This window comes from Lactuca virosa, chromosome 9 (genome assembly GCF_052849685.1).
Source record: "Lactuca virosa cultivar CGN04683 chromosome 9, Lactuca_virosa_CGN04683_v6, whole genome shotgun sequence".
Classification (NCBI taxonomy): domain Eukaryota; kingdom Viridiplantae; phylum Streptophyta; class Magnoliopsida; order Asterales; family Asteraceae; genus Lactuca; species Lactuca virosa.
Window position 1 is genome coordinate 221,556,318 of NC_136434.1, and position 25,055 is coordinate 221,581,372.

At 38.7% G+C, this 25,055-nt stretch overlaps 3 protein-coding genes and 1 long non-coding RNA gene across 4 annotated transcripts; 2 read left to right on the plus strand and 2 right to left on the minus strand.

Moving 5' to 3' along the window:
- Positions 1-299: 299 nt before the first annotated feature.
- On the minus strand, positions 300-1,256 carry LOC145140336 (uncharacterized). The gene has a single exon (XM_079073857.1). The coding sequence runs from the start codon at positions 1,254-1,256 to the stop codon at positions 300-302; it is 957 nt and encodes a 318-aa protein (XP_078929983.1).
- Positions 1,257-1,315: 59 nt separating this feature from the next.
- On the plus strand, positions 1,316-5,971 carry LOC145140337 (uncharacterized). Its single transcript, XM_079073858.1, has 4 exons — positions 1,316-1,399; positions 4,710-5,261; positions 5,351-5,851; positions 5,957-5,971. The coding sequence occupies exons 1-4, from the start codon at positions 1,316-1,318 to the stop codon at positions 5,969-5,971; spliced, it is 1,152 nt and encodes a 383-aa protein (XP_078929984.1).
- Positions 5,972-6,474: 503 nt separating this feature from the next.
- Positions 6,475-7,272, plus strand: LOC145140339 (uncharacterized). The gene has a single exon (XM_079073859.1). The coding sequence runs from the start codon at positions 6,475-6,477 to the stop codon at positions 7,270-7,272; it is 798 nt and encodes a 265-aa protein (XP_078929985.1).
- A 14,532-nt stretch (positions 7,273-21,804) lies between these two features.
- LOC145137531 (uncharacterized) lies at positions 21,805-23,549 on the minus strand. The gene is made up of 3 exons (XR_013721102.1): positions 23,458-23,549; positions 22,467-22,530; positions 21,805-21,854 (listed from the first exon to the last, which is right to left on the minus strand). It is a non-coding gene; the product is annotated as an uncharacterized LOC145137531 (long non-coding RNA).
- Between the last annotated feature and the right edge of the window lie 1,506 nt (positions 23,550-25,055).

Below are 25,055 nucleotides of genomic sequence, written 5' to 3' on the forward strand. Positions count from 1 at the left end.
ACAACTTGAATGGTTGTTTTTTTTGTTTAACTTTTCATTCTTGTTTTCAAGTTATTGCTTTTCGCCGTTGTCAATTTATTGCAACATTTGTTAGCATTTTTAATCAAAATCAAATTCTCAATTATTTTAAACAATAAACTTACTTGTGTATCTCCTTTAGAAAACCAAAACAATTTCTTAAATTGTTGTGATACTTGACTAAGGCTACTGTACGTTTTTTTTTAACTTTCCAAATCACAAAATACAATACACTTACAAACACACAAAATACAAAAGACCAACGTCTATCAAATTTTTAACTAGGCAGCCAAATGCAATAGAGCTTCGTCTATGAGATTTTGATCACATTCAATTTGGAGTGGTAGGTTACTTTCTCGTTCCAACCTATTCTTACCAATATGCGGTATTTGGTAACTGTTGCCACCTTGAACTTTTATGATTTCCTTCATACATGTTTGTAGAGTTAAAAATACATTGTTAAGTTGTTGGGATTCCATTCTGTCAAAAGATGTTTCAACCGCATGAACCAACTCATCAATTGTACCGAAAACCTCTTGCTCTTGAAGTGATTGGATTGCTCGAAAGAATCCAAGGTCTAACACATTCAAATTCGGACTATTGGGGGGTTGAAAACTTAGACGGATATCAAATCCATCTCGAGATGCCGCTTCAAGAAACTCGGTGTCATTAACATCAATATGGGGCCTTGCGTTGTCTTGTTGAATAAATATGGGACCAAGTTGACTTCCCGGCCACTTAGCTCTAATATCCGACAAAACTTTTTTTATCAACCATGACCTTGTTACTTCTTTAGTCACTGATAAAATAGGTTTTGTCTCCAAAATTCCCGCAACACGGTTTTTGCTTGAACGCTTAGCGGGTTCTAATCTTGTAAACGGGTGGATATCGATTTTTCCTGAAAAAATTTCGTCACCGGATGCATCAAATCTTGGTCTTGCCACAGCCGCTAGGAACATAACTTTGGTGATAAATTTTTTGCTGTGACATGTTCTTAATGGTTCATCCTCATCGGGGATAAGGTAGTAACATCTTGATGGTTTTGACATGTAAAACCACTTCTCGTCAATGTGGACAACATTGAACATATCATGGAATGTGGGAATTTGATTTGATAATGATCGACTAAGCTTAGATAAACAAAATTCTATTCTTGCTCTCTTATTCTCATGAGTAAGAGTCAGCTTGATGACATTTGTGTGTAGTCGAAGGGCACCTTCCTTGATTCGTCTATACATAGTTGATTTAGAAACATTTAAACAATTTTCAAGAGACCATATATTAGTTCGACGACGTAATGGAATATCTAAAACTTGATTTAAATTTACTTGCACCCTTTTTTGTCCAACAACCATTGGCAAATTTGAAGATAGATCGACCGGTAGTCCTTGGTCAAACTGAGATTTAGCCTGATGCCAAATGCGACTAACAGTCCAGTTCGATACATAGAAATGTGCAGCAACAGTACCTATGGCACCCCTTTTTAACTCTCCGGAATCAGTTGCTTGCAATAAGGCTTCATATATAGCACGACGTTGTACAACACTAATTGTAGGAAAATTTAGGGTTTGTATTGGAGATCTGGATACCAACTTGGATCGTGATATCACTTTCCGAACTGATATTTCTACCCTATGTTTGGGTTACAAGAAATTCAGCCTAGGATAATCCAAGTGGACACTTACGATTCTAGGCACAAAAATCGTAAGCCAATATGCTAGAGGATTCTGTGAAAGTATGATGAAAAACGAGAGCTTAAGATCGTAACCTCCCTCAGAAGAGGAAGAACTGTTTATATATTAAACGAGATTAGGGTTTCATTAGGGTTGGGTCGTCATTAGTTGCTTTGGAAGCAAGTAATGTTAATCCGGATTTAATGAGGATTTAGGGTTACCAAAACTAACGAGTTTCATTAGTTTTACCATAATCACCCTCAAAAAATTGAATTTTCCACTTTCCGAGCGGGGCCCCAGCTAGGGGCTCTGCCCCATGGACCCCGCTAGGGGCGCTGCCCCTTTGGAAACCCCGGACCCCCGAATAGTCGTCGAACCGGCTTCTAATTCGATCTTATACATGCGTGCACTCCGCACAACCCCATACATATATTAGAGTACAAACTATGATGCCCCTTAGCTCACATGTTAGTTCCAGTTACTTAAAATGACATTGTGACACTAAAATCACCAACACTAATGTATTTTCTTTTAGTGACTACAATCGCGGAATGCTCCATACGAACCTGGAATAAACATAACTAGTTAAAGTTAAACCACAGTAGCAGTAACAGTTCGAAATAAACCAAAACTTAAAAGTAAATAAACAACAGTAACAATAGAGCAACAAATTAGAGGCCTTGTTTTCAACAATTGGTCGTGGCATACAAGAGACTAACTATTCTTTTGTCACTTCAAAAGGTAACTGAGGAAATGAGTCAACATTTTAAGTATGAACAAGAAATTCCCAGCATGCAAGAGTCTAACATACGGAGTACTACAAAAGATAAACTTTGACTTTGAGGTCAACCATACAAAAATTCCTAGCTTGTTCCAAATTGGAATCATAAAACCGATACCAAACAATAGCAGATAAACAAAAAATGTGTTCTGAAATTGAAACCTACAGTAGCAATAAAATGAAATTCGGATGAACTTACTTGTGATAATCAGATTAACAACAAATCAAAATCAGAGAAACAACAAATCGAGCCCACGGAATGATAGAATCGTTGAAATTAGATGAACCGTTTGCGACCTAACTCATGAAATCGTCGAAGAATCGAACCTACAAAACCCACATAAGTGTTATGAATGTTTTGTTGATTATGTTAAAAACGAAAAATCGAACATAGAATGATTGAATCTGAGAACTAACCAACAAGTTTTCTTAAAGTTTTTTTGTGATCGAAGCTGTGAAATTGTCTCCTTATTTTTAGAGAGAGATAGTGTTTGGTTAGAGAGAGAGGGAGAGAGAGAGAGAGAATGTTTATTTTATGGGTGGATAAGTTTATCTTATGAGTGGATGAAAGTTAAATACCGAGTACATCTGATATAACCTTTTGGCTTCTTGTTTCACATTAAAAGAAAATTTTGGCTCCATGTTTTGTGATTAAACAAAAATTTTGGCTCCAAATTTTTAAAAATACAAAGTTTTTGGTAAAAAAAATGGAGGGAGAAAATTAGATTTTCGTTTTAACAAAAAAAACGGTGGGAAAAATTGGTTCCATATTGTAGCCTAAAGGGTAAAACTGTCAATTCATAGTGAAAAGTTAGTCTACATTAATGTTTTCTTAATCTGCGTATTTTTTGTTTGTGGACTATCATTTGGGACTGATGGAGTATTATGTTGAAGCATGATAAAATGGTAAGTATTTCTTATGTTTTCTTGTTGATTGTGTTAAAGTACGATTAACTGTGACATTGGTAATCGGTTTGTGAAGTACGATTAACTAATTATGATATGTTAAGTATGATTAACTAAATATGATATGTGAAGTATGATTTACTGATTAACTAATTAACTGGATTGGGTTGAACTTTTAAGTATGATTTACTGATTAATACTCTAATGCATATAAATTCTACATAATATAAAAAACGTTATACCGCCGCGAGAACCGCGATTTCAAATAGCGGCCGGTGACCACTATTATATTTTTGACCGCGATAACTGCTTAGGTCCCAACTAAGAAGGTTGCCAAAACACCTCACGATATGTGGACAAGGAAGGTTCCCTCGTTAGCACATATCAAGGTTTGGGGTTGTGAAGCTTTCGTTAGACAAAAGACTCACGGCAAGCTTGAACCTCGAAGTGAGAGATGTATTTTCATCGGCTATCCATAGAAGTCCTTTGGATATTTGTTCTACAGACCTAGTGAGAATGTGGTCTTCATTGGCGGATACATTATGGATCCCGGGGTATCCCGGGATACCCCTCAAAAAAAATTTAGTAGTGTTATTTTTTTTGGAAAAATTCGTTATATGTTGCGGTTTTATATCGGAAAATATATTGGGCTACCCTAAAAAATTTCAGGTTATTTTTAAATGGACCAAAATACAAATTAGCCCAAATGGTCCAAAGATTTTTAGCCCACACCAATTAATTTAATGAAACAAAGAAGTATTAAGCCCAAAAAAAAGAAAAAAAAGGACGTGATCACTAATTCGGTATTGGGAATTGCCGACTTGGGTTATTGGATCGTAATACTTCCCTGTCGACTTCTCAATTGTCGACTCCCAAGCTCCAAATCGAATGTTGCGATCGTCGACATTGGAACATCAAGTCATCTACCATTCTCAATTGCAAAATTTCGGGCACGTCCTCCACTCCTCGGCTCTTCCATCACAATGAAACAAGTTAGTATAACCAAAATACGCATCCCTATTATGTATTTAGGTTAATTCAAATTCAAATTTTTTGTTATTATGTTTGAAAAACTAGAAATTAACAATTAACTTTGTTAAATTAGAGACTTAGGGTTAATACTTAATGATTATTTGTTGTTGAAACTTGAAATCAAGTTATAGTTGATATAGTTTTATTGTAGATTGCTATTTGTTCATGTGTTGTTGAAACTTGGAATCAAGATTATAGTTGATATATCTTCATAATTGATAATTTAATTATAGGTTGTTATTTGTTAACTATTGTTGAAACTTGAAATCAAGTTTATAGTTCATATATTTTGATTGTAGGTTGCTATTAAAAGTTTTTTCAAAAGACATTTAGATGTTGGAGACAAAAATGGTGAAGGAACTTCCAAAAAAAATACGGCTAATGAAAGTAATCAAGTTCCACAAACTAATCAACCAATGCCAAAACCACAAGAAACACAATATAATGAACCTACTCAAGTTCCACAAACTAATCAACCAATGCCAAAACCCAAAGTGACACAATCTTTTGATTTGAATGATCTTCCTTCGGACCCGGGGGATAGGCCAAAGATTACATCTTATAATCCTAATCAAAGGGATGAAATAAGATGGGCATATTTGATTAAAGGGCCCTGTCAACCAAAGGGGCATAATTTTGAATATACATTATTTAGTAATAAGCCAAGACGTTTTGTTGTGCAATGGTTTACTGATTTTCCATGGTTAGAATATAGCATAAAAGATAAGAAGGCGTATTGTTTTTGTTGCTACTTGTTTGGAGATATGGTAGGGGAACAAGGTGGAAGAGATGCATTTATAACCGAAGGCTTTGACAATTGGAGTAAAAAGGCTCATTCCGGAAACATATGGGTAATATTCAAAGTTATCATCATAAGGCCCAAGAAAAGTGTGATTTGCTAGTGAGAAAAAACCAATCTATCGGTGAAGTCTTGCATAAGCAAACAGAACTTGAGAAAAGTAACTATGAAATTCGATTAAGTGCTACAATCCGTAGTTGTAGATTTTTATTGAAAAATGCATTACCATTTCGTGGACATGATGAGACGGAAAAGTCTAATAATAAAGGACTTTTCATTGAAGTCCTATCTTTGATTAGAGAAGATAATGAGAAAATTTTTAAAGTTACTTTAGAAAATGCTCCAAAAAATGAAAATTTGACTTCTCCCACTATTCAAAAAGATACCGTCGATTGCTTTTCAAAAGAGATAATCAAGTCTATTTGTGATGAAATTGGTAAAGATGTGTTTGCTATTTTAGTTGATGAGTCTAGTGATGTTTCCAAAAAAGAACAAATGGCAATAGTTTTAAGATATATTGATAGACTTGGGATTGTAAAAGAAAGATTTATTGGAGTTGTTCACGTGTTGGATACATCTTCTTTGACTCTTAAAGCCGTCATTGATACCGTATTTTCCAACAATAACTTAAGTATGGCTCAGGTGAGAAATCATAATATATTTATTCCTTTAAATTTTAATACGATATTAGTTTTATTTTTATTTCTTATAGTTTTGTTTTTTAATTTTTTTAAATATATTGGTGAGGGGACAAGGTTATGATGGAGCAAGTAATATGAGTGGTGCATTCAACGGTTTGAAATCTTTGATTTTAAATGAAAACAATTCTGCACATTATATACATTGTTTTGCACACCAACTTCAATTAGTGGTAGTCGTGGTTGCAAAGAAACATGATGATGTTGATGAATTCTTTGAACAACTAGCTTTGGTGGTTACTGTCGTTTGTGGGTCTTGTAAGAGAAAAGATATGATACGAGAGATGCAAAAAGAAAGAGTGGCAGCTGAAATTGGTAGTGGTGAAACTGAACCAGGAAGAGGGATGAATCAAGAGATTTCTCTTGTACGAGCTGGAGATACTAGATGGGGTTCACATTTTAGAACAATTGTAAGTTTGGTGAATTTGTTTGCAGAAGTTGTTGCGGTACTTAAATATGTCAGAGAGGAGGGGTCTACTTTATCTAACCGTAATCAAGCAAAGGGTATTTGTCATATTTCAAGACACTTGATTTCGTGTTTCTTTTACACTTGATGTTGGAAATTCTATGCCTCACGGATACCTTGTCAAAGCATCTTCAAAAAAAAAAGATCAAAATATTTTGGAAGCGGCTTCGTTAGTAAAAGGGACAAAGAAAGCATTGCTAGTTTTTAGAAAAGATGGGTTTCCACAAATTTGGAAGAAGGTATGTGCTTTTTGTGAAAAGCATAGTATTGGAATTGTGGACATGACGGAATATTATGTTACCCCACGCAAGCGTAGGACCAATAAGACTAATCAACATCATTTTGAAGTTGTGATTTTTAACACAATTTTAGATATGCAAATTCAAGAATTTGGGGATAGATTTAGTGAAGTTGGCACGGAGTTGATGGAGAACATGGCGGCTTTGAGTCCATGTGACTCGTTTTCTAGTTTTGATAAAGCAAAGTTGTTAAAGCTAAGCGAGATATATAAAAACGATTTTGACGATTCAGAAAGGGCACAACTTAATGGGCAACTTGATATCTATTATCACTCTTTGCTCCATAATGATAGATTTTTCAACTTGAAGGGAATTGCAGACCTCTCTCGTTTGTTGGTGGAAACCGGGAAGCACCTCTCTTTTCCTTATGTTTATAGATTATTAAAACTAGCTTTGGTTTTGCCCGTCGCAACCGCAACCGTTGAACGGTGTTTTTCTGCAATGAAGTTCTTGAAGACCGATTTGCATAATAGAATATGTGACGATTTTATGAACGGTGCTTTGATTTGTAGTGTAGAAAAGGAAGCACTAGAGAATGTTAAGACTGAAAATGTAATTAGTCGCTTTCGTAAAATGAAAGATCGAAGAGGTGAACTTTAAAACATAACGTTGTTATGGAAGTTGAACTTTATATTTAATGAAATTTCGTTTTTTTTTCTTATTATATATTACACAAAAAAAAATTCGGGATACCCCTTTATTTTGACCCTGGCTCCGCCACTGGTGGTCTTTGTAGCACGAAGATGAGTCTTTCGCGAGAGAGAGCTTATATGCAATGAGGACAGTAATCAAATGATAAAGGAACCTCTGAAGACGCTAGGGTTCAACCAGAGGAAGAAATTCCAGTTGAACCAGTTGACGAGTCATTACCTCTTAGGCGTTCCACTAGAGTTAGAATGCAACCTGAGTTATATGGTTTCCATATTAATGCAGAAGGTGATACGTTTATCAGTGATAGTACACTGGTAAATTTGGATAAACCTACTAAATACAAGGAGCATTGGAAGGCCCTGATGATGCCAAATGGCAAGAGGCAATGGACAACGAGATCAAGTCCATGTATGACAACCAAGTTTGGAATTTGGTTGATAATGTACCAGGTCGTAAGACAGTTGGGTGCAAATGGATCTTCAAGAAGAAGACCGACATGGATGGAAAGGTACACACTTTCAAGGCTCGACTGGTTGCGAAGGGATTTAATCAAACCCCAGGGGTCGACTATGATGAGACCTTCTAACCAGTAGCTAAGATTAAATCTATTAGGATAATGCTCGTCGTAGCTGCATTTCATACTATAAAATTTGGCAGATGGATGTCAAACCCGCTTTCCTTAATGGGAAGTTGGCTGAGGATGTTTACATGAGTCAACCAGAGGGTTTTGTAATATATCCAAATAGAGTGTGAAAGCTTGATAAATCATTATATGGATTAAAACAAGCTTCTCGCAGATTGAATCTTTGTTTTGATGATAAGGTCAAGGAATTTGGCTTCTCTAGAAGTGAAGATGAATCCTGTGTATATGTCAAAGCTAGTGGGAGTATAGTAACCTTCCTGGTATTGTATTTTGATGACATACTTCTTATAAGAAATGAAATTCCAACTTTGCAAGAGGTTAAGTCTTGGCTTGGAAAGTGTTTCGCTATGAAGGATCTGGGAGAGGCTGCTTATATTCTAGGGATAAGGATTTTGAGAGACAGGAGTAAAAGACTAAATGGACTTAGTCAAAGTACATACTTAGAAAAGGTGCTTAAACGTTTTAGCATGGAGAATTCCAATAAAGGAGAACTGCCTATACAGAGTAATACCAAACTGAGTAAGACTCAGAGCCCGAGTACTGATGCAGAGATAGCATAAATGAGTAGAGTTTTATATGCTTCTGCCGTTGGATCTATCATGTATGCTATAACATATACTCGTCCTGATGTGGCTTTTGCTTTGAGCATGGTCAGTCGTTATCAGGGAAATCCAGGTAGAGTTCATTGGATAGTAGTTAAGAATATTCTCAAGTATCTGCAAAGAGCTAAGGACTGGGTCCTTGTGCTTGGTGGTAGTGATACCTTAAGAGTAACTGGGTATAGTGATGGCAGCTTTCAAACAGATAGAGACAACTTTCGTTCTTAATTTGGTTGGGTGTTTACCTTAAATAGAGGAGAGGTAACCTGGAAAAGTTCCAAACAAGAGACGGTGGCTGATTCTACCTATGAATCAGAGTACATAGCGGCGAGCGAAGCATCAAAGGAGGCAATTTGGTTGAAGAACTTCATTGGAGACCTTGGAGTTGTTCCATCCATCAAGGAGCCAATGGAAATTTTCTATGATAATGAAGGAGCGGTTGCCTTAACTAAGTCACCAAGAGATCATGGCAGATCAAGACATATCGACAGAAAATACCATTTCATCAGACATAGGGTAGAAGAAGGTCACCTCGTCGTGAAGAGGGTATCATCAGAAGAGAATCCTACAGATCCCATCACAAAGGGTCTGAGTAGGGTCAAACATGTTCAATATGCTAGGAGTATTTGTCTGAAAGATAATATTAGTTTTAGTAGTTAGATAGTTAGTTGAAACTTGTAATAAAGTAAATGTAATTAACTTTTGGTGATTAAATAATAGAGAATTATTTATGAGTTTGTTCACAATCAATCATACTTTTGGAAGTAAGTAGTGAATTAAGACTGTCATTAATTGGATTGTAGATTGTCTAAAGAGTTTTAGACATAGCAATGGTATTGTTGCAATGTTCATGAGTACTTTGAAATGGAGATTTAAATATTGGATTAACCCACACTCAGAGAATTACTTCATGAAATTTATCACGAGTAATTTTGAGACAATAATATCTTATAATCTTGAAACTAAGATATATGAGTTGTGGTTTACAAATCAGTTGTGCATTGATGATACGTAAACGCATCAGTAACTTAATGTTATAAAACGTATTGTTGTGCATGATGTGATCAGTAAATGGTGCAATCATATAAGTCAAAGTTTATTCGCTCCTTTTGCCTTAACGGGAAAAGCGATATCTTTGGGCCCCTTGATGATTTGGTGTTGACTTATAGTGTCGGGCCTGACTAGCACTTAATTGATGTGTTCGATTAGAAGTTCTATGTCATTAGAAACCGAAAATCGGGAAACAAAGTATTGGACAATGAGAATGATTCTATTCCATGTCCATTTCCGAATGATATCTTGCAAAATGGAGGATTATATGATCACTTATCTTAGGACATTTAACTAAGTGGGTCAGAGTTCGGCAGTGACTTTTGGAAGCTACAATTTGCTGATCAGTTTAGAATTTATACTAACAATTATAGTAAAAGACTTATCCAAGTGGGAGACTGTTGGATTAGGTGTCTAAGCCCATAACTATAATTGGTATAAACTTGAATTGATAGTAGCACAGTCCTTTTGGGTTGCCCTCAAACCTATCAATGGACATGATATTTTTGGAGAAAGAGAATGATTTATTATTTTATTAATAAATTGAAATAATTAATTTGTTGATATATTATGGAAATAATATATTAATTAGAAATAGTAATATTTAATTAGAAATTAATTGGAATTAATTTGGTGATTAAAAGAATTAATTGAAAGTGTAGGGACTAAAGTGCAGTTGTTCAATAGTTGAACAAGAGGTATTCTAGAACCCTCCTTGAGGCTATGGAAAGTTTTAAGGAGTCATTAAGGTTTCTAGAATTACCCTTGGTGGATAATTAGGAAGCTGAACAATTACCCGGTTCAAGATAATATTATTAATGAGTTTGGGATTATATAGAGTTTCCTGACCGCACTATATAAAGGCCCCTAGGGCTATGATTTTCGGCCACCCATACCTTAGAGAGTATAGGCCAAAATTTTGATCTTCTTCCCCCTCTCTCTCAAATATCCTTCTCGCTTGTGTTGGGTGTGAACCATCAGAGACACAACATTTGTGGTGCTTACTGCCAAAAGATTTGAAGAAGGAATTCAAGATTGTTTGCTACAACAATCATCAAGGTAAGTTTTCGTCCTTATGAATTAGGTTTTATACACAAAAGTTTTGTAGGATGATATTTCATAGTATGTTGCTTTTACGTGAAAGACATGGATCCTTCATAGGTTGCATGTGCCCTTATCATGTAATTGTTAAATGTTTTTCCGCTTAGTGCATAGAATTTTGTAACCTACGTTTTCCATCATAGGATGGGGTTACAGACAGATCTGAGCAAATCTGTGATAGAGAGGGATAGAGAAGTGGCAACGGAGTCACTGGCGGTCCGATAATGGTGAGCGGCGACGATCTAGCAATGGTGGTGGCATAATCATTTATTTATAGATGAGTTTTTCAAAAATCGTTTCAGAGACGAGGGATTGAGCGTTTTTCAGAGACGATTTCAAAGATGAGGGATAGGTATTGACCGTTTTTTTAAGGTTTGATCGCAGATGTTCGAGAAAGTGAGAGACACTTGTAACAACTGCCACACCCACCGGAGTTCTATGGAATAAAAAACTTATGTGGTTGTCGGCGTTCAAACTTAGAGGGGTTTAAACCCACTCCCACCGGCGCTCAGACTCTTTCTCCCTCTCCCTTTCTCGATTTTATTGTCTTCTCTCTACTCCTCTCGTATCTCTCTCGTCTTGCAGGTTCAAATTGAGGTAAACGTCCCTCTCCGATGTCGTAATCTCCGTCTTCATCTTTGATTTACATCCCCTCCCACCGCCTCCTTCTGAAATCACCATCAATAACCCTTGGTACTTTCATTTGTCACCTGCAGATCTCACAGATCCTCCATCTCCCCCTTCAACTCTAACAATAAAAAAACCGAATTGAGCCCCTAAACTTTTCTCTTTCCTTTTGATAAACCCCAACACACCACCACTCTCGTTTCTCTCGTATCATCCTTTTTACTGATCTAATTTTTAATGGCTTTGAGTTATAGGTGAGGTGGGAAGAAGAAGATACATGCGTTTTTTTCTTAACGGGAGAGAGAGAGAGAGAGAGAGAGAGAGGATGGGCCCATATTTTTAATTAATAAAACTTTAAATTAAATAGAAAAAAACATAAAAAAATATATCAGAAAGGAATTACAGTCATTTCAGTTTACTGAGGGGCCAAATACGCAATGAAACTAGCTCAAAAGAACCATGAAGCCAAAAAAGCCGAGGTTTGGACTAAACCTAAAAAAAATGCATACCACAGGGACATTTTTGCAGTTTTGTTGTCTCTGCCATCAAAGCTTAGGTAATTCTTAATGTTTTGGATATATATATATATATATATATATATATATATATATATATATATATATATAGGATGTGGTCTTGCATGAATATAGTTAAATTTGTTTTTTCTTTAGAGTTTCATTTGTAACACCCCGTTTATTTATTTGATAAATAAATAAATTAATGATCGAGTTGTAGCCCTAAAATCAATAATTATATAGCGAGGTGTGATTTCGAGGAGCTAATTGTCATAATTTTGAAGTTGAGGGTTAAAAGTGTAAGTTTTGGATTTAATTTGAGAAAGGTTGCATAAGTCAGGGTGCGTTTGGTAATTAAGGGATTTAAATTGAAAAGAACTGAAGGCTTAGGGGGGGCTGATTGGTAATTTAAGGACTTATTATGAAAGGAATTTATGGATTCGAGGTTTAAATGGTAAATATTGGCTTTATTTTGAAAGAAATGTCAAGGGGAGGGGCCATTTGTGGCATTATGGAAATAAGTTTGTGGGGGATCGGGGGTATATAACCCGTCACCCCCGTCTATACCCTAACCCTAATGAAGCCATCTACAGCCGCCACCTGCCCCACCATTATACCTCCCTCACCGGCGCCGCCATCTCCGGACCTTCCTACCGCCGTTCATCAACCTCCAGCCAACGCCCTTCACTCGTTGTTCCGATCCGGCGAGTCCAGCCGACAGCCGCCACTTCTTCGCCATGCAAACGTCGCTATCCCCGACAGTCGGCGTCAATATTGCTGATGTTCCGTTGCAGGCGACGACAAGCAATAGCTGTTGTCCCGGTGTTTCGTCGCTGCAATTCTGACGCCTACCCCAGCCTCCGTCTTCTGTCCGACTTCCACCTTCTTTCACAGTTGTATTACCCGTCGTCGGCTGCCAAGGTTGTTGCTGCTGCCGCGCGTCGTGCGCCACCTGACGGGAGGCCGTTTCCAGATCTATTGTGTGTGGGGCTGTTGGCCGGCAATTGAGAAGAACCACCATGGCGGTTAGCCATGGTGGCTGTCGTTATTAACACCGCTACGCCGCCCGTTTCTGCCTTATTCCGCCGCCACCAGCCACCATGGGAGGTCGTTGTGGGTGTATTTATGGTTGTGTGTGGTGTTGCTGCGTGTTGGAAGCCAAAGGAACCACTGTCATCGAGAACCGCCACTGCCACCACCGTGAGGTGGTGGCTGCCGCCATGTGCCGCCTTGCGTGTGTTATCTTATTGAGTGGGTGTGTGTTTACTTGAGTTTTAGCCTTGTAAAATGTAATTGCAATTTGGATAATGAAAAGAAAACTGAAAAACCACCACCGTAGGGTGGTGGCTGCCGCCACCGGCCGCCGTGTCGGGTGGTGGTGTGCTTTGCCTCGTTGTGTTGATTCTTTTGGGGTGCTTGAAACCCTAATGGGCCCAAAGAAGCCCTAGTGGGCCCAATAAAGCTTAATGGACCTAAAAGCCCAATCATGTGACTAACGGGCTTAATGAACCCTAATGGATCTAAGGATTTAGCTATTGGGCAAAGATGGGTTGGAAACCCTAATGCCATGAAACCCTAATTCGGGACTTATCGGGACCGCATCAGAATTATTTAATAAATTTAATATATTAAATAATAATCAAATGCAATCAACCTAAGTCAACAATGGACTTAATGGATTAAGTCCTTAATGGGTTAAGTAAGAAACACTTAACCCTAATCATCATTTCATGTGGAAACCCTAATTTTGGGATTGTGGGCTTGGACTTATCGGGACCCACATTTGGGTCATTGGGATGGAATTGTGTATTAAGCCCAATCACACCATATGACTTATTTAGTAAAGTGAGGGACTTAATGGATTAAGTCCTTAATGGGTTAAGTGAGAAACACTTAACCCTAATTGTCATTTTATATGAAACCCTAATTTCACTTGGGCTTTGTGTTGGGCCTTTCCTTTGGGCTTTGGTAATTGGATTATTCATGGGCCATCCAAGAATAATCATATGGACTAGAATATGTTGATGGGCTTAGGGTAAGGCCCATATGAGGGTGTGGGCCCAATTTGGAAAATTAGGCCATATGTTGGGCTTTGGCCCATTACTTGACTATTGAGCCTTTAGTGTGTGAGTTGGACTTTAGGCTTGGAACCCAATTATTAATTGGGTGTTGTTTGATGATGACAGTTCGGGAATCTGTCAACCAGCAGCTGGAGTTTTATCAGCGGGACTTCAGCAGTGCCAGGTGAGTTCTCCTCATTATATCAACAGGGTCTAAGGCACCAAGGCCGGCCCTTTATGGATTGTATTCGGATTATTGCATGTTATGATAACTGATTTACATCATGGTAGTTAGGATGGTGATATGCTATGCTTTAGTGACCCGGTTGGGTCGGTATCCTGGTATATAGGATGATGCTATGTTAGTGACCTGATAGGTCGATATCCTGGTTATAGGATTGTTGTTATGCTTTGTGATCTGTTAGATCGGTTTGACTGTTATATATATATATATATATATATATATATATATATATATATATATATATATATATACATGCTAGTGTTATATGATATCTATGTGCACATGATTGTCCTGGTTATAGGATGATGTTATGTTAGTGACCAGTTAGGTCTGTATCTCGGTTATTGGGATGTTGCTATGATTGGTGATCTGTTAGATCGGTTTGACTGTTATATGAAATAAGCTAGCGTATGATATTTATGTGCACATGTTTGTTTGGTTGGGGGTTGGGTTGAGGCGGTCCTGCTTTGTGCCGTATGCCAACATACCCAGGGCGGTCCAGATAAACTGAAGGCCCTGCAAAGGGATTCAGACAGACCGAAGGCCCGGTAAGCGATCCAGATAGACTGAAGGCCTGCGAGGCGGTCCAGTCAGGCTGAAGGCTCAGTATGCATGCTGTTTTGTATTTGTTATATGATATGGTTATATTTGTATGGTGTTGGTATTTTGGGGGAACTCACTAAGCTATGTGCTTACAGTTTCAGTTTATTGTTTCAGGTATTTCAGATATCTCGGCAAGGCAAAGGCGTGGTCGTACAGCTCCTCACTTTTTATAACTTTGTTTCTGGGATACTCTTATATGATACATTTTGAAAACAAGTTTTGTAATGGTTAAGAGATTTGAAATGTTTTTAAAAGTTTAAATTTGGCATGATTTTTATGGGTGTTACAAGTTTGTATCAGAGCCTTGGTTTGAGTGAATTGGAGGAACACTCGTGTGAATCCAGTCTCAAATCAAGGAAAGGATTTTAAAATGATTTTTTTTAAATGGTTTTCAAAATAAGTAAAGGAGGATGCAGGGTGTACGATCAGCCAGAGCTAGTAAGTAGACCCCAAAATACCATACAGTATTTGATTATGTGATATGTTAGAACAGCATGCTAGTGCTAGGCTAGGGATCTTCAGGAATTGCATGATAGAATTGTCTGATTACATGATGCCTGCTAGCATAGGGTTTCCTTTATATGAGATTGACATCATTACTGTAGTTGCTTAGTGTATGCATCACGGTTATACATAATTAAGATCTTATAGCCTGAGAATGTTTGATGTGGCCTTATGTTCTGTTGTTTAATTGGGAGCTTAGGTTAGGATTGGATATTCGAAAGTCTATAGGGTCCAGCTTTATCTATGGCTAGCATACACTAGTGTTGCAGGGTTGGTGGAAGTTTCATGAATGGGTGGGTCGTGAGAGGCCGGGAGGCCAGTTACTAGGTATTTAGCATTCCTCTAGGAGTGAGGATTGAGCGCTCGCTGTGTTTATGTATATTGTTAGGGTGTTGTGGTGATACTTGAGACAAATATGGGTAGGTGTGGAAGGTAGTATGGGCCCGTACTACTGAAAGCACAGGACCCATACGCATAGCAAGGAAGTCACAACCCCTAAGGTTTGGTTGGGAGTTGGTTCCCTGTCATTATATGGGCTATTAGAGATCTTACTGGTGTGTTATCAGAATGTTGGTTGCTAGACGTCTTGAGAACGGATCCAGGTCAGGATTGGGAGCTGGCAGCCAGGATAGGCCAGTGTTGTCAGAGGATCGTGTCAGTGAGATCATCATAGAGGAGGTGATCAAGGTTGGCCAGGGATAGTTTCCAGAGATGTTTGGGCCTACCAAGATTGCGGAATAGCGCAAGGGCTTAAGTCATCGATTCAAATCCTATCTTTTTTTCGGTATGCCGCTCCGCGAGCAAGGAGCGAATGACAAAGATATATAATAAAATCATGGCTTCCTTTTTGGTTTCATTTTAAGTCCTTCTTATTTTTACTATTTTAACAACTTTGCTAGAAGTAAAGCTTCTCAAGTGGTGTTTTCAATTCTTTTATTATTTAGTGTTCGATTTAGACTTAAACATCCACGATGATCTCCTGTTATTACTTGTCTTGGTTTTGGTTTTCGTCTCACGGATCTTGGTTCGCGCTTTATGGCATTTCCCACGGTTGAGTATTTTTATGAGCGCTATGCAGGCATTGCCGAGACGGTTATCGCGGCAGCTATAGCAGCTGTAACGACGACAAGGGGAGGAGTTGGTCGAGCTTTCCAGTACCGGGATTTGTTACAGGGACACATTCTGATGAGCAAAGGGATGCAGTTATTTGTGATCAGGGAGATGTTCGATACTCGTTACATTCCGCGGGTTGAGCGGGAGGGTCTAGCATATGAGGTTCTATATTTGAGGCTTCGGGGGTTTTTCTCGAGACCAGAATGCGAGTCGCGGGGACTCCGGAAAGGAATGATGATTATGTTCAGCTGGATATTTGCAGTTGGAAGTAGAATGGTTAATTGATGGATTGGGATGTCGTTTTATAGGGCAAGGATTGTGTCCTTTCAGTTTTCGAGCTCGAATGAGTGAGCAGACTTGGGACCCCAGGATCAGGTTGTGTTCCAGCTCGGGTCAGTTAGTCGCAGGGGTTGGCGACAGTATTGCAGTGCTGGTGAGAGCAGGTGGGTCGATGTGGCATGAGAAATCTTATGAGGTGTACGCAATTACCTTTCCGACCCATAGGAGTTAAGATCCGATTCACCTTGGATCTCTTGTATCAGACGGTAAGGATTGATTGTGCGATCTATTGCACTTTCGGGATTGTAAACTATGTCTTGGGAGTAGTTGTAGCCCGGTTTAGGGCAAAGGTTGTTTCAGCTACTGCAGTTCAACTGTGGATGATTGAGCTGGTGAGTGAGTCAGGGTGCGAGGCCCTGAATGATATGAGTTCTAGAGTCGAGAGTGGGAGTATTATTGGAACACTTTGGGAAGAAGGGTATTATGTGGGAGGTCTACGGACAGGGTCCCACACGATGGTTATTCAGCATTGTCAGGATTCAGTAGTTCAGTTTTCGAGCTCGAATGAGTGAGTAGACTTGGGACCCCAGGATCAGGTTGTGTCCTTTCAGTTTTCGAGCTCGAATGAGTGAGCAGACTTGGGACCCCAGGATTAGGTTGTGTTCCAGCTCGGGTCAGTTAGTCGCAGGGGTTGGCAACAGTATTGCAGTGCTGGTGAGAGCAGGTGGGTCGATGTGGCATGAGAAATCTTATGAGGTGTACGCAATTACCTTTCCGACCCATAGGAGTTAAGATCCGATTCACCTTGGATCTCTTGTATCAGACGGTAAGGATTGATTGTGCGATCTATTGCACTTTCGGGATTGTAAACTATGTCTTGGGAGTAGTTGTAGCCCGGTTTAGGGCAAAGGTTGTTTCAGCTACTGCAGTTCAACTGTGGATGATTGAGCTGGTGAGTGAGTCAGGGTGCGAGGCCCTGAATGATATGAGTTCTAGAGTCGAGAGTGGGAGTATTATTGGAACACTTTGGGAAGAAGGGTATTATGTGGGAGGTCTACGGACAGGTTCCCACACGATGGTTATTCAGCATTGTCAGGATTCAGTAGTTCAGTAACCGTTATTGGTTGGCGGAGGAAAACGCCAAGGGAAGTAGCTCGTTGCTGAGATGTTAGTTGGAGCATCTATCTTTTGGACTTCAAGATTTGAGTGTGGGATCATGCAAGTATTAGGGATTGTCGGTTTCACTGGGTTTCATGAAGTGTTCATCTAGTTATTAGAAGCATGTGATCATTTGGGGTTGGCTAGTAAAGGAGTACTAGTTGGAAAGGTCTGGTTGTCATCCGATCGATCGTTGGAAGTAAGAAGGATTGGGAATTCTCAAATTTCCATGTACTGGGAAAACTTAGTTGAATCTAAGTGGGGGAGAGACTTTTTATAAAGTTCTCCAACTGTGAATTCTGGTTGCGCGAGGTGCAATCTCTTGGGCACCTTGTCAACTAGAAGGGTATTCTGGTCGATACGACCAAAATAGAGGCCTTGATGCAGCGGGAGATTCCGAGGTCTCCGACCGAGATTTGGAGTTTCCTAGGTCTAGCAGGTTATTATCGGAGATTTATATGGGACTTCTCTGCGATCGTGGTTCCTTTGATCCGACTGACCAAGAAGTCGGTGGCTTTTCGCTGGGAGCCTGAGCAGCAGGCAACCTTCGAGACTTTCAGACAGCAGGTTTCGGGAACCAAGTTAGAGCTCCATTTAGGACTCGAGTTCAGTTGTGTGTTAGTTCGAGTGCGTGTTCTATCGGTGTGGGAAGTGTCGTAAGACTACGGGGGTAGCCGTAGCATTCACTAGTAGTCAGATAGTATGGGAAGTGTTGTAAGACTACGGGGGTAGCCGTAGCATTCACTAGTAGTCAGATAGTATGGGAAGTGTTGTAAGACTGTGGGGGTAGCCGTAGCATTCACTAGTGGTCAGTTAGCATGGGAAGTGTTGTAAGACTGCGGGGGTAGCCGTAGCATTCACTAGCGATCAGATAGTGTTAGCGTGTTGTAAGTCTGCGGGTGTAGCTGTAGCATTCACAAGGTTAGCAGATAGTGCTTGAGTGGTGTAAGTATGTGAGTGTAGCCGCAATATTCACTGGGTTGGTAGGTAGCATGAGTGCGTTGTTAGGACGCGGAAGGAACAATAGTACCCACCAGTTCGGGTGCAACCGTGAGGATATGCAAATCCACGGATTAGATTTCGGAATTACCCAGAAGGATTAGGTCAGGTTGGGCCAGTGATAAGAATGTAGGAGTGTCACTACAGTTATGGGATCAGGGAAGCAATGGACCGTATAAGATTGCTTGTGATATAAGGCTACCATCGGTTAGGTAGCAATCGCTTTTAGCCTGGGTTTGATGACGTCAGGGTTCGACGTATGGGCCCGATCGGTTAGATCGGGAGGTTGTTAGAGCCACAGTGGCATGATAACTAGTGGAAACTAGTTCCAGATAAGGATTTCGTTCAGGAGTCGGGTGAGACGACTAAGTGGGAGTCCTTTGGCTACGCAGTCGGGCAGAAACCCGATATTACAGATGACTGATGGATGAATTGAGACCAGGAAGGTCTCGATAGATTTTGGGAAGCAACTATGTAGCAGCGTACTGCTTCAGGCAGTTTAGTGTTCGGGCAGTTTCAGCGTTTGGGCAGTGTTAGTATTTGTGTTTAGGTTGCGAGTACGCACGGGATAGTTGGTTTATTGGGAAGTGACAAGTCACTCACGGCAGGATTAGCTGAACCTTGGCCAAGTATAAGTGATATGCAAGGATATTTGGGTCTGTGACCCTGTTTTATAGTGGGAACCGCGAGTGATCAGAAGTTAACTAGTCAGTTGTGGGATAAACGGACTGATTCAACGATGATGATTCGGTATGAGTGGTGTGGCAGGGATTCAGACCATCTCAAGATAACAGATTTCAGACCGAGTAGATGTGATTTTGTTGCGAGAGATTCATTCATCTACGGATTTTAGGGCTTTGCGAAGATTGGTCACGGCTACCCTGGGAAGGGCTAGGGTGTGCCCAGGATGGTGACCATGTTATTAGGGTGGTTGGGCGTGTACGGAATGGTAAGGAATGATTTCGAGGACGAAATCTAATTTAATTGGGGGAGAGTTGTAACACCCTGTTTATTTATTAGATAAATAAATAAATTAATGATCGAATTGTAGCCCTAAAATCAATAATTATATAGCGAGGTGTGATTTCGAGGAGCTAATTGTCATAATTTTGAAGTTGAGGGTTAAAAGTGTAAGTTTTGGATTTAATTTGAAAAAGGTTGCATAAGTCAGGGTGCGTTTGGTAATTAAGGGATTAGGCTTTGGGGGGGGGACTGATTGGTAATTTAAGGACTTATTATGAAAGGAATTTATGGATTCGGGGTTTAAATGGTAAATATTGGCTTTATTTTGAAAGAAATGTCAAGGGGAGGGGCCATTTGTGGCATTATGGAAATAAGTTTGTGGGGAATCGGGGGTATATAACCCGTCACCCCCGTCTATACCCTAACCCTAATGAAGCCATCTACAGCCGCCACCTCCCCCACCCTTATACCTCCCTCGCCGGCACCGCCATCTCCGGACCTTCCTACCGCCGTTCATCAACGTCCAGCCAACGCCCTTCACTCGTTGTTCCGATTCGGCGAGTCCAGCCGACTGTCGCCACTGCTTCGCCATGCAAACACCGCTATCCCTGACAGTCGGCGTCAATGCTGCTGATGTTCCGTTGCAGGCGACGACGAGCAATAGTTGTTGTCCAGATGTTTCGTCGCTGCGATTCTGACGCCTACCCCAGCCTCCGCCTTCTGTCCGACTTCCACCTTCTTTCACAGTTGTATTACCCGTCGCCGACTGCCAAGGTCGTTGCTGCTGCCGCTCGTCGTGCGCCACCTGGCGGGAGGCCGTTTCCAGATCTATTGTGTGTGGGGTTGTTGGCCGGCAACTGAGAAGAACCACCATGGCGGTTAGCCATGGTGGCTGTCGTTATTAACACCGCTACGCCGCCCGTTTCTGCCTTATTTCGCCGCCACCAGCCATCATGGGAGGTGGTTGTGGGTGTATTTATGGGTGTGTGTGGTGTTGCTGCGTGTTGGAAGCCAAAGGAACCACTGCCATCGAGAACCTCCACTGCCACCACCGTGAGGTGGTGGCTTCCGCCATGTGCCGCCTTGTGTGTGTTATCTTATTAAGTAGGTGTGTGTTTACTTGAGTTTTAGCCTTGTAAAATGTAATTGCAATTTGGATAATGAAAAGAAAACTGAAAAACCACCACCGTAGGGTGGTGGCTGCCGCCACCGGCCGCCGTGTCGGGTGGCGGTGTGCTTTGCCTCGTTGTGTTGATTCTTTTGGGGTGCTTGAAACCCTAATGGGCCCAAAGAAGCCCTAGTGGGCCCAATGAAGCTTAATGGACCTAAAAGCCCAATCATGTGACTAACGGGCTTAATGAACCCTAATGGATCTAAGGATTTTGCTATTGGGCAAAGATGGGTTGGAAACCCTAATTAGGGTTTGGAAAACCCTAATGCCATGAAACCCTAATTCATGACTTATCGGGACCGCATCAGAATTATTTAATGAATTTAATATATTAAATAATAATCAATTATAATCAACCTAAGTCAACATTGGACTTAATGGATTAAGTCCTTAATGGGTTAAGTAAGAAACACATGACCCTAATCATCATTTCATGTGGAAACCCTAATTTTGGGATTATGGGCTTGGACTTATCGGGACCCACATTTGGGTCATTGAGGTGGAATTGTGTATTAAGCCCAATCACACCATATGACTTATTTAGTAAAGTGAGGGACTTAATGGATTAAGTCCTTAATGGGTTAAGTGAGAAGCACTTAACCTTAATTGTCATTTTATATGAAACCTTAATTTCACTTGGGCTTTGTGTTGGGCCTTTCCTTTGGGCTTTGTGTCACACCCCGATCCTTGTCGGAATCGATCAAGGCGTGATATATTGTTCAAAGTCTCATGACAACTATGTTATAATATGATTAGATTCAATTCAGTACTAAGTATGCAAACAAGATCCACAACATACAAATACAAATCCAAATACGAACAACATTTATTACATCAAATTTAAATTGTCTTGTGGATTTCTAAGGCACAACCTATTTTTCATCAATCTTCATTCTTCAAATCTGCATCATGGGTAAAAACAGGTCAACTACGAGAGTTGGTGAGTAATTAAATTTTAGTAGAGAAAATTGTGAAGTTGAAACATTTATAATTTGAAATCTGTTTTCTTTTGAAGTCGCCAAACAATTGTATTTGAGATAACGGTTTATAAATCAAAAATTGATTAACAATTGATAACAACAACAATAAGTCCTCACCCTATATATATACATATATATATATATATATATATATATATATATATATATATATATATATATATATATATATATATATATATAGGATGGAGCATCTAATCATCATACACACTCAACCACGTGTGATCAATCACCTTAGCGTCCCAAGGCGGGGTGGTCAACCCAATAGCGCTATTATTGTCCATAACGTACCTCAAGAATACGGGCATAATCATGGAGATTAGACTAAAAATGATAATGTACTACAAGTACATGTAGCGTAAACAAACAATAGTTATACAATTAATGACTCACGTATAAATGTCCCAACAATGTCTCAATTGTGATAAAACAATAAAATGAAGTTGGAACATATTAGAACCACATGATACACCCCAAAAGTATTGAAAATTATAAAGTATGGGGTAGATTACTCACATTAGTCCCAAAACGAAATGCGTGTGTCGTACGATAGACGATTCGGGTCAAAATGGTGTAGAACCTAATATAATTAATAGTTTTGGTTTAGGAACTGCTAAACGAGAATGGAGTATTAATAAATAATTAGACACATATTCTTGTATTAGATGAATTAACAATAATTCATTTTGATTATAATATTAAGGTATTTATTTGTTAAATGAATTTTAAATTGAATTACTTACTTTGCATAATTAATTTATATTTTCAATTTAGGCCAGATTTTAATAATTTCTTATTAAAATAATAATTTGCCCAATTATAATTATTTACAGATTTTAACAATTATTTATATGAAATAATCATTAAAATGCATTTTTACATGCTTAAATACTTAGGAAAATAGTTTTAAATAGTAAACAGTATTGAAAAATTATGAAATTATTAGAAAATCATTATTTCATACAATATGTATTACTGTAAAATTTGTATATTTTTCTGAACTGTTTTAGTATTTATTTAATATTTTAATGATTAAACAACACAAAATTCGGGAAAAATAGTAAATGATTCTCAAAAAATCTGTAAAATTAACCATAGTTTTATAACATGATGTAGAGCCCAGTGTATAAGTTTCAGATATTTGTGACTATGGGAAGTATTTTTTATATATTTCATTATTAATTAATCAATAAAATTATAAATAATAGTAAACAGTAATATAAATGCATGAAACTTCATATATCATGTTTAATCAGTATACAGGTCATCCCAGAATTTTCTCAGAATTTATTGAATGCAACAAGTATTTTATGTGAATTATTGCCCTACTTTATTGCAATAATTATGATAATTCAATAAAAATAAGTTATTTTCTGAAAATTTCCAGAACTTCTTATTTTATTGATGGTATTCTGAGAAAAATCAGGTTTATGCAAAAAATGAGTTTTAGATATTTTGGTGGATTTAATTTGTTTCTTGTATGAATTTGAAACTTTTAACAACATACCTTGATGAATGCTTCAAGAGGGATGAAGATTTGAGTATAATAGATTGTTCTTGGATGGAATATGAGTATTCTTGGAGGAAATTTCGAGATTGAGAGTGAGAGAAAGAATAGAGAAGATTTAAGTGGTGAAGAGAATAATGTGTTGGGAGAAAAAGGAAAGGAAAGTGGATGGGAGGTGTGAGTGGGAGACCATGGGAATAATCTTTTTGCTTTTGGTGGTCTTCATAATTTCCCACTAACACAAGCATCTTTTACATAATTAATATAAGAGTTTTATAAAATTTAAAGTAAAGTTTATAAAAAATAGAGTTTTATAAAATTTAATGTAAAGTTTATAAAAATGGAGTTTTATAAAAGATAGGTTATTATTTGATTATAACAATCTACTTTGATTTGAAGTTTAATTAGAGAATTCAAGTTTGATTCTTTTAATTTAATTAGAGCATTATACTTTGATTTGATTTTAATATGGTATCATAATTTACTTTGATTATAGTTATAACGTTGTACAATACTATGTTGCTATTAACGTCAAGTTATATTGTATTGTATGGGTTTTGATCCTATTAGCGTCAAGTAATCTTGAGTAGGGTTTATTAAATTTCCAATTGGGTTGGGTTGACCCGAATCCATTTTAGGCGGATGTCACACTTTGGTAATTGGATTATTAATGGGCCATCCAAGAATAATCATATGGACTAGAATATGTTGATGGGCTTAGGGTAAGGCCTATATGAGTGTGTGGGCCCAATTTGGAAAATTGGGCCATATGTTGGGCTTTGGCCCATTACTTGACTATTGAGCCTTTAGTGTGTGAGTTGGACTTTAGGCTTGGAACCCTATTATTAATTGGGTGTTGTTTGATGTTGACAGTTCGGGAATCTGTCAACCAGTAGCTGGAGTTTTATTGGCGGGACTTCAGCAGTGCCAGGTGAGTTCTCCTCATTATATCAACAGGGTCTAAGGCACCAAGGCCGGCCCTTTATGGATTGTATTTGGATTATTGCATGTTATGCTTACTGGTTTACATCATGGTAGTTAGGATGGTGATATGTTATGCTTTAGTGACCCGGTTGGGTCGGTATCCTGGTATATAGGATGATGCTATGTTAGTGACCTGATAGGTCGATATCCTGGTTATAGGATTGTTGCTATGCTTTGTGATCTGTTAGATCGGTTTGACTGTTATATATATATATATATATATATATATATATATATATATATATATATATATATATATATATATATATACATGCTAGTGTTATATGATATCTATGTGCACATGATTGTCCTGGGTATAGGATGATGCTATGTTAGTGACTGGTTAGGTCTGTATCCCGGTTATTGGGATGTTGCTATGATTGGTGATCTGTTAGATCGGTTTGATTGTTATATGAAATGAGCTAGCATATGATATTTATGTGCACATGTTTGTTTGGTTGGGGGTTGGGTTGAGGCGGTCCTGCTTTGTGCCGTAGGCCAACATACCCACGGCGGTCTGGATAAACTGAAGGCCCTGCAAAGGGATTCAGACAGACCGAAGACCCGACGAGCGGTCCAGATAGATTGAAGGCCTGCGAGGCGGTCCAGTCAGG

Excerpts from the sequence above, each read along its gene's own strand:
- LOC145140336 (XM_079073857.1), bottom strand. The coding sequence starts at position 1,256 with ATGTATAGACGAATCAAGGAAGGTGCCCTTCGACTACACACAAATGTC.
- LOC145140337 (XM_079073858.1), top strand. The coding sequence starts at position 1,316 with ATGGAATATCTAAAACTTGATTTAAATTTACTTGCACCCTTTTTTGTC. Across the intron at positions 1,400-4,709 it reads ATTTGAAGATAGATCGACCG|GTTGCTATTAAAAGTTTTTT; the intron begins GTAGTCCTTGGT and ends TTTTGATTGTAG. Across the intron at positions 5,262-5,350 it reads CTCATTCCGGAAACATATGG|CAAACAGAACTTGAGAAAAG; the intron begins GTAATATTCAAA and ends GTCTTGCATAAG.
- LOC145140339 (XM_079073859.1), top strand. The coding sequence starts at position 6,475 with ATGCCTCACGGATACCTTGTCAAAGCATCTTCAAAAAAAAAAGATCAA.